Source organism: Panulirus ornatus, chromosome 37, assembly GCF_036320965.1.
Source record: "Panulirus ornatus isolate Po-2019 chromosome 37, ASM3632096v1, whole genome shotgun sequence".
In the NCBI taxonomy this organism is placed as follows: Eukaryota; Metazoa; Arthropoda; class Malacostraca; order Decapoda; family Palinuridae; genus Panulirus; species Panulirus ornatus.
The window spans coordinates 21,239,691-21,249,698 of NC_092260.1; the positions used below are offsets into that span (position 1 = coordinate 21,239,691).

The 10,008-nt window shown below is 42.4% G+C and overlaps 1 protein-coding gene across 3 annotated transcripts in view; it reads right to left on the bottom strand.

Annotated features, from left to right (window-relative positions):
- LOC139760567 (uncharacterized) overlaps positions 1–10,008 on the bottom strand; it is a 178,995-nt gene that overhangs the window by 13,728 nt on the left and 155,259 nt on the right. For all 3 annotated transcript variants that reach the window (XM_071683917.1, XM_071683916.1, XM_071683915.1), the window contains 2 exons: positions 4,560–4,634; positions 74–325 (listed from right to left, as the gene is read on the bottom strand). In XM_071683917.1, coding sequence (XP_071540018.1) covers positions 74–325; positions 4,560–4,634 — 327 coding nt within the window. The remainder of the gene's footprint in view (positions 1–73; positions 326–4,559; positions 4,635–10,008) is intronic.

The following is a 10,008-nucleotide window of genomic DNA, read 5'->3' on the forward strand; positions in this document are numbered from 1 at the left end:
AAATCATCATAGTCAGATGACATATCTAAACAAATATGCTTATGTAAACACATATAAAATAATGTTACCTTACCTGTGCAATTTCTCTCCATCCTCCATCACCATGCATCAGCAGCACATAAATGATGTCACCCTGTGAGAAAGGGGTAGCACTACCAGGCCAATCAGGGTTGTCCCAAATCACTTGGTTTCTCCCACTGATTCTAGGTGGGGGAAGATAGGCAGGTAGTTGAGGTGGGGGAGTGCTTTGGTATGGAGTAGCACTGCCTCTCTTGTCTAACGATTTGTCCATATAGAACCCACAGGCAACTTGGCATCCAGGAAACTAAAATCACAAAACAAATTGGATTTGAAAATATATGAGTTCTTTACGAAGTATGTGATAAACGAATACAAAGACAAATACCCACAAACACCCTTAAACTCTCATCACAAACACCTGCATAAAATACACAGATTTACCCTACACAAACTAAATCTACTTATCCATAAAACCCCATCTTTACACTAAACATTTTACATTACAATAACACATTAATGAAATCAAAAACACAAAAATACTCAATTTACTGAGCTCCAAAAAATACAACTTTTACACAGCACTCATCCAATAAACCAGACCTACACCCAGATCCACTCTCCCTCCTCTACAAATATAAGGACAAGGGCAATGAGAACTCGCAATACTTAAAACACAACATCACATTCACCAAAACACAAAGCTTCACAAACATGGACCACTTGTGCAAGAATATCTGTATGAATATACACCTACAACACCATAATCAACACTTACATAACCCCCACTAACCATCTGACCTCAATGCATTCTTCAACTACAAAGCCTGACCAGCACATCCAACATGTGGAGATTTCCAAGCAAATGACGGTGCTGGACCACTTCAACCTAAGATCCCAAAGGCAAACCACTCATAAACTAAATGCATATCTTGAATGCTCTAAACTTATGAGACCAGACTCCTGACCCACCATCCAGAAGCCAACCTTACCAGACATGGAATCTCTTTTGACTACAGTTCAAACTAATTTAGACACTTTACCAAAACCATTCAACTCACACACACACACACACACAAAAAGAAGAAGAAAAAAAAAACATTGGCTGGCCAGCATTCGCAATATATATTTGGTAATATTTAAATGATACACAAAATACTACCAAGGATGAAATAAAGGCATATATCACCTGTTATGATAATGTTCCCCTTGCACAAATACAAAATGACTTGGGCAAACATAGACATAATTGGGTAACATAAAATATGAAAAAGCAATGATTACAAAATATGAAACTACATCATCTAAAAATAATATATTGTAGATAAAAATGCTTTGGCTAATGACAAACTTGTGACACTAAACAGTACTGTTTCATAAAAATACATAAAATCCATGATCCAAAACCATTCTGGATAATATACTTTCTCAATCAATCTATCTAATTTTTCACTACCACTTTCATCTGTGCCGAGAAAAAGCACATATGTCAAGGACGAACAAATTGTTGTAATACTTTTCCCCACAACTGTATGAATATATTCTGGTTATAGAAATTTCACACCGAAACTAGTCCATCGAATCCCAAATAATGATTGTGCTACAGCTCTGAAACTGCAGGAGCCCAAGAGGGTTGGGGGTCTTGGAGTTATGTAATTATAAAAATAGTAACAATATCAATATTCTATTCCTGGAAAGTGGGGAGAAAATATTCTAACCCACTATTCCCTGCATGTCACTGAAGCAACTGAGAAGGCCAGGAGTGGGGGACTGGAAACATTCCCATTCTTGTATTTAAATTTCTAAAAGAAGCTGGACATAAGAATGCATCATGTGCTTATCCTCCTGAATGGTTCAGCATGGGATGTCTGAAGAATGCCTATGAATGTATCCACAATGACGAGAAAGGAGAGAGAGGTGTTAAGTTTAACAAAACAAAACCCAATGGTAAGGGAAAACAATGGCTTTAGAATATCTTAGTGGCACGATCAGAGGTTAGTGTAAGAACTAGACCCAAGAAAGGAATAGCACTACTGCTGAACCATGAATAGTAGGAATGTGCAAAAGAGGTAAGGAAGAGAGTTCCAGAATGCTGTGGGTAAAAATCAAAAGAATGCGAGAGATGGGTAATCATATGATCTCGATGACTTCCTTAAGGTAGTTCAATCATGGGCATGAAGGGCCTTCAGATGAGTTAAAATGGTTTTTGTAGCATCCTTGCTAAATATCATAATTCCAAACCTAAACACTGCAACTTTAAGCAAAACATTAACCTGGGATAGACCTATGAGGAAACTTATAGATTTCAACAATATTCATGTAAACCTATTAACTGCACCTATGAAATCTATTTGAAATACCTTATCTTACCAATTATACTGTTCAGATTAACTGGTTTTAACATATAATTACCTTAGCCGTTTAGTAGGCCTAACCTCGGCTAAATGCAACTGTCTAACTCTAGCCTCTGCACACTATCTCTACCTACAGCATGTGTGTTCTAGAATAATGTGTACCGTGGTGAAGCGGGCAGCGATGTTGACCGTGTCGTATTCACGGGTCGCCCAGGGTCAAGTCTGCATAGGTTTAAATTTGAGCGCGGCAACCTGTCCACAATCAAACCAACTGTTCATTCTCCCTTAGGGGTAGGTAACAATAATGGGTACCTACCTTGGTTCTACGTTACGCCCGAGTATGAGGCCTTCATTTGAGCATTCTACTGGCTGTACCTACCAGCTAGCAAATAAAAGAAAGAAAACACATTGCAATATTACTTCACTAACTATGCCAGGTACGATAGGCTAACTGATCTGCCGTAGCCTTGGTGGAGTGCTTTATCTTTTATGAACACGCACCCATTTCATTGTGGCCACAAATGTTCTTACCTAACACTCCTTGCTTTTACTTCAAACACTTACCTGTTAAAAGGAGGTGTTTTGAACCTGGATGTAATTCTATTCAGGAATAACATTGCCGGTGACATACCAGTTTTTGACATTATCGCCATCTTGAATGTTTTGATAAACGCCATCTACTGACAACTCCCGTAAGCAAGAGTGCATTTGTATGGGTGTCAAAGACATTGCAGTAACTATATTTGAATATTACGCTTGGTTATATCCACAAGAGTATAAAATATCTTATGCTTCTAAAGCAATATAATATTCAAATACGATCACTGTTAATTCTTTCATCCTTGTCCAAATGCACTCTTGTTTACAGGATTGGTCAGTAGATGGCGTTGTCGATATCAAAACATTGCAAATGTCAACCAGGCCGATGGTTAAAGTATATTTGAGCATACTAGTATGAAATTAAAGGTTAATCATGTATAAAACACCTCCATAATAAACTGAAATGTGCTAAACAATGGCAAGTAGTGCTACAGGTAACAGTATTTATGTTTAAGTTTATCAACAGAGCACAAGTGAAGGAATTAGATGTTTTATAATGGACAATATATACAAAAAACCAAGATGATAGCAAACTTAAGAACATATTTTTCATGCTACCTTAAAATTGTACGAAGCACAGCCATAGTATTTAAGGGCAAAAGGAAAACTGCATTGAAAGTATCTCGAATATAAAACGTTTTAGCTACCTAAACAAATCACACAAGTACTTTAGTTACCCATCCCATTCTTATAGCAACGTTTTCTTTTATACTGTTCATACGAGGACCATCGTATAAGACCAGAATATCTATACAAGGGTTACTACAAATATTTCACCTTTTTTTTTTTTTTATCGGGAATTTGATTTTTTACTTAGTAAAAACGAAAACGATGAACGGGGAGACCTTAAACATGGACTATACACACGCACAATATATATACTGCGCGTTCCTATGCACTTTGTTCGTGTATATATATATATATATATATATATATATATATATATATATATATATATATATATATATATATATATATATATATGAGTCTGCGGAGAAAATGAAACACGATAAGTTCCCAAGTACACTTTCGCGTAATAATCACATCATCATTATCATGAGATTGTCTTGGACAATCGCGTGTTTACCAAATGACGTCCTAGCTACGTCTCTTCGTTTTATATCAACTGACTGTTATATTCCTCTCTTGTGTTCTTGTGTCTCCCCTGATGATGTGATTATTACACGAAAGTGCACTTGTGAACTTATCGTGTTTCATTTTCCCCGTGGACTCATAAGAATATACTTGATCACGCGCAAAACTGTGATCCTTTCCAATATATATATATATATATATATATATATATATATATATATATATATATATATATATATATATATATATATATATATATATCCAAGCCAGAACAAGGAGTCCATAATACACAAGGAACCACTTAACAAATTCAAAGATTTACAATACAGCCAACATAAGTGGAAGACATATAGAGGCAGGGGCGGCAAATATGTGTACTTCAAAGATCTAAACATACGCAAGCACAGATATATAACATACACAAGCGTAGACACGTACATACGCAAGCACAGACGGTACACGTGTGTGCGTGAGAGGCATAATGATACATACACAAGCGGTGTGGTCGGTGCACATGGAGCTCCATACACTGACGTGGTGCCTCAGGATTCCACAGGTGTTCCAGCACTGTAAAGCAGAAGGCGACAGTCAGTCGTACATCCTAGGGTGCGAATTTGTGCAAGGCAAGTGTAAATTGAGTTACTGTGGTCACGTCTTTATGCAACATGAGGAGGGAGGTCGTACACAACAGGGGGATGGAAATAAGGTGATCCACAACTTAAAAAAAAAATTATTTTACCGTCATGCAAGTTTTTAGAATTTTTTTGGCATAATTTGTTTATAATTTCATCTTGCGTATGCTCTTCACTCTTCCAATGTGTTTGTTTGTTTGTTTGTTTGTTTGTGTGTGTGTGTGTGTGTGTGTGTGTGTGTGTGTGTGTGTGTGTGTGTGTGTGTGTGTGTGTGTAATATATTTACAGTATAGGGAAGCATAATACAGAAGGTCTTCTTATATTCTATCACTTTCTTGCTTAACTTCATGGTATTTCATCTGGCTTTCCTAACCCTACATCTTTCGAAGAACTGTTAACTGTCTACGCCATCGGTCTGTTTTGAACATTTACGAGGGTGTGATCAGGTTACCCCTCGCTTTTCTCTCTTCCATGGCGAGCAAATTAAGGACATTTTAGTCTTTCTTCGTATGTGTGTCAAAGCCAGACTGTCTGGCAAAATTAGGGAGAACAATGTCTTAAAATCAGAGCCCAAAAGCATCAGGTTTTCATGGATAATTGGACTGGTGTAGACTCAAGTGATACCTAAACACTGGTGTATTATGCAGACTGGTCGTCATTCCACGCCAACAGCGCAAGACGTACTGAAGCCATGAGGCAAAATATCACCGCTACAAACTCCGTCATTCATTGTTTCCTAATAAATCTCAAATCCAACATGAACAGCTTCTAACAATGACACTGCCTCTCCTGATCCCAAAGAACGAGACTGTACCGATGGCGGGACGAGGTATAATACATAAAATGGCTGAGAGTAAGATCAGTAAACTTAAATGTCTCATGGTAACAGCTGAAATTTCAGGGAATGTGTTATTTTCCTTTTATCTTCATCATGATAGGACGAGAAAAGAAGAGGGGAAAACTCATGCTAGTCAATGCTTAACTTTCGTTATCGTCTGCCTCTGATTAACTCAAAATCACTTTGAACCAGGCTAGCGGAATAGCTATATAAAAAACACTTATAACAAAACGCAGTGCCAAGATCAAGGATACCTATCAACACACACACACACACAGTCTAATCACGAATCCTTCTCCAGTACTGCCGCTTCTGAGCACATCAGTAGAAATGATCAAGCTGGCACTAAGGGGCCGTTTTCTAACCCCACCACCACACCCGTCACCTCCCTCTGCCCACTGACCTTTCCCAGGTGAGGGGCCTGGCCTACCGATCGGGAGCTCTCCGTCTGTCTGCATTCTCCCTACAGCCTGGTTCTTGTTGGAGAACTACTGCGGCAAATGCGCCCCCTTCCCTTCATTCCCCAAAAGGCTCCGCGGAGCCTCGGCTCCCGTAATCCCGCCAGAGACGCGAGGCACGTACGTACGCGGGCAAGGTAACACGCTGCTCCCCCCGCCTCGGTCGCTTATGGGACAAAAACAAGTGGTAATCGCCCAGCTGGGAACAATGGGGCGTACACGACCAGCAAGGAGTTGGGAGCCGGGTTAAATCCTCCTCCGTGTGGATTATTTCCCCCCTTTCGGATTACCGGCTACCTCTCAGGAATTTGATATCCGATAATCCGATAATGTACCGAGCTACTCCGGTTCTGGTGCTTAGAATTTAATGAAAAAAAAGGGGGGAGGGGTTGTTGGAACATCTGAGCCCATCTTTTAATTCACGACTGTGAATTCAGCTGTGAAATGAGCCTCAGACCCCGAATATTTCATATACGCAAGCGTTGAAGCTAAGTTCCTGAACCATTTCATATACGCAAGCGTTGAAGCTCATTTTCATATACGCAGGCGTATTTGTGGAGATGGACTGACTCCTCATTCAGCTTGGAAAGGACTTTAGGCGGGCGAGTCCGGCCGGTGGACTAGGCTACTCGCGAGGGTGTTTGTCGGTCTTCGTGGTTTGATCCCCCGCTTGGGCTGCAGGCCTCACGACCGACCATCATCACTCTACCTGGCCAACTAAACAGATAAATTATCACCCTTTTGTCGAGGGTCTAAAGCCTAGGAGAGGTGGTGGGGAAGGTGAGGGCTTGCTAGAAAAGGCTTAAAAACTCCATATTGCTCGTAGGAAGAACCGAAGACTTAAAAAGAGGTGTAGGAGGATATGTATTGAGGGGACCCCCATGGGCTCCAGGATTCCGAGTGATGAATACAATGGGAAAGGAGGAGAGATACAAGGTTGGATGTGCTCAGAGAGAGAGAGAGAGAGAGAGAGAGAGAGAGAGAGAGAGAGAGAGAGAGAGAGAGAGAGAGAGAGAGAATTACACAGACAGACAGACACCAATGTATCTTTCCTCTGTCCCTCAAGACTCCAGACAGATTAATATTTCAATTACGCTGGAGTCTTCTCCGTCTGTCTGTCTGTCTGTCTGTCTGTCTGTCTCTTCCTGCTAACGACCTTTATCTGCCGCCTTAATGAGCAGAACCATCAAGAACGGAATCATTATCGTCATTAGCTCCCGCAGCTGTGGAGGAGGTGGAGTGGAGGGGGGGGCACTGTGGGGGGAACTCTGCGTAATGACGGCGTTCGCAATTGGCGTTCTGAAGCGCCGGTGCGGAGGCGGCGTTCAGTACGTTCGCTCCGCCTGATGATGTTGAACGGCGGTGACCATGCAGGAAATACCTCCACACCACACACACACACACACACACACAATGTAAGACCTTATACTCACATGCGTACACACTTAATGGCGTATACGTACATAACTACGTTTGGCCACGTACGAGTCTTAATTCGTACGTTGGAAAGATAGATTACATGGCTCTCGACTGTTCCCTGCGATAGATGGTAGTTATAGCTCTCGAATTCGGCTTTCTTCCACACGCTTCGAAAGTCGGTCATGAACGACAGGTGATCGCTTCAGAGCGTTGGCCGCTCGGGAGAGGTGACCGCTTGAGATAGGTTGGTCCCACTTTGGCGTCGCTTTCACACAGGTCCAAAGAGGGTTACACAGGAAAGCCAGACGACAATACCTGGTGGTTTACGACGAGGTTATCTACTGGAGGACACCGAATAGCCCAACCTCCGCTTTAGGGAAAGCGTTTCTATTTTTTTCTCTCTCTGATCTACACAAATGGTAGATGGATGGACGACCGCTTTAGTAAGTGGACATTTGATCGTTCATCATATCCATTCGCTTTCGTTATAGGAAATCGCTCTATGCGGTTCTGCTGCGTGAGGAAGATGGTCGCTCTGGAAGAGTGGCTACTGCCACGCAGGTGTTCGGTATACAGCTCCGAAAAGCTGTTGTGGTTTCCGATCTGTCCTCCGTCAGGTTGGTGATGTGTGTATACACTCCAGAGAGGTATGGCCGAAGATCATACCTCCTGGCTGATTCCTCTACTTGCAATACGAGTCGAGATTTCCTTAACATCGTGTTAGTTGTGTAAATGTGAGGGAATACGGTCTGCTGAGGTGATGGAGTACTCATTACATCAATCGTACCGGTCTAAAGAGCTTATACAGACGTTCACATCCGTGCATTCATGGTTCTATGAATTAGACGAATAGTTAGCCAGTCTAAGCCTACATCTGAGCAATACCCCTGATGATGGAGGAGACCGTTCTTCCTAGGAAAACATACGAACTGAGCCTCAAGCTGCAGACGGCGTAAGATACGAGTCTAAATTATGTGAGGTTGTAAACAAACGATCTACATATACAAAATAACCAAAACAATAATTCTTATGAAGACCATTTGCACTGTGCTTTCCCTGTGAATCAACAACTGGCAGACATACACCATCTGGACCGTAGAAGCTACATTCCCATTAACACCGTAGCCACAAGCCTTCTCCAACCATCTCCCGCTGTGGCCTGCAGGAACACAACAGGAATGGCACCATTACGACGCATCCGTTCGTCCAGGCATCGACGGAAACAACACGGTGATACTGCAACGCAGGCAGGGGTTCGCTCTTCTCTTGAAAACAAAATCCTGTGAAACTGACACTGAATATCATCCACCTCGGGGCGAAAAAAAAGGATAACAGTTAACCCGTAATCTTGGATTTGGTCCATTTGCCTCGGAATATCCCTTGTCTCGCCTCCCAGAACGAGAGTTTCCCGTCTCAGACATTCCCTATCTCTCTTTCTCTCGGTCGCTCTTCCCTGTCGGATTTGCGTCACGACCCATCATAGAGGCGACTACCGGCAGCCTGGGGAATGCCTCGGGGAGAGACAGCTTATAGAGGATTACAGACCATATTACTCGTGCTATGTGAGGGGGATTAGATGCTCAGTCAAATGTACCTTTTGTTGGAATTACATTCTGGGACGGGGCCCGAGGATGGAGGGTATCCTCCCCTGATAGCCCGTATTCGTGGTCCCCCCTAACTGAGACGTGTCGTTCCCTAAGGTCATTCCAAGACTTACGTGCGGTGTGGGGAAAAAAGGCCACCAGGATCCTAAGAGGAAAGAATAGACGAGAGAGAGAGAGAGAGAGAGAGAGAGAGAGAGAGAGAGAGAGAGAGAGAGAGAGAGAGAGAGAGAGAGAGAGAGTAGGAGCTACAGAAAACGACTGCTATATGAATACGACAACAGAGTGAAGACGTAGAGTACTATACTGAGAATGTGTAGTAAATAGATCACGCAAATTCCTAAGGAAGAGATCACGGCATGTAAACTGGGTTATTTCAGTTGCTTCCACTGTAGAAAAAAAGCTCTGTTTCCCAGGGATACAGCTGTTCCCGCTCCACTACTGTTTCTAATTCTTATATCAGACACAGACGCAAACATCCGCATACGAAACGAGAATAAAATACATCTTCATCTGCAGAGTGAAACCGCAGATCGGCAGAGTCCTCCAGCAGCGAAAAATATAACATTCTGTCGCGCGGCGCTGGATATCAACTTCGTCATGGTGGCTGTGTGAAGAAAGAGAGGAAGAATCTCGTACAGAATATCTCCAGGACACAAGCTATCATCAAGAGAGGGAGAATCACCAAACGCCCACGAATAAAGTCGTGTCAGGCGACTTTTTCGAACTCCAGCGAGCTCAACAGCGTCAAACGCTTTCTCTTGAGAATACATGGCTGCCCGGTCTCCCAACACCTCAAGACGAGGGAAACGACAAAATCAAAACCGTCGATGACACTCAAAATACACCCGTGAGCAGACCTGTCATCCTCCGGGAACAACGAACTGTCGTACTGGAACATGTTCAAGAAGTTCAGCAACACTACTGGAAACGACTGGAATCTCTATCCCAACTTAAACACACGAAGAATCCTGGAAGGCACGGACGACCCGG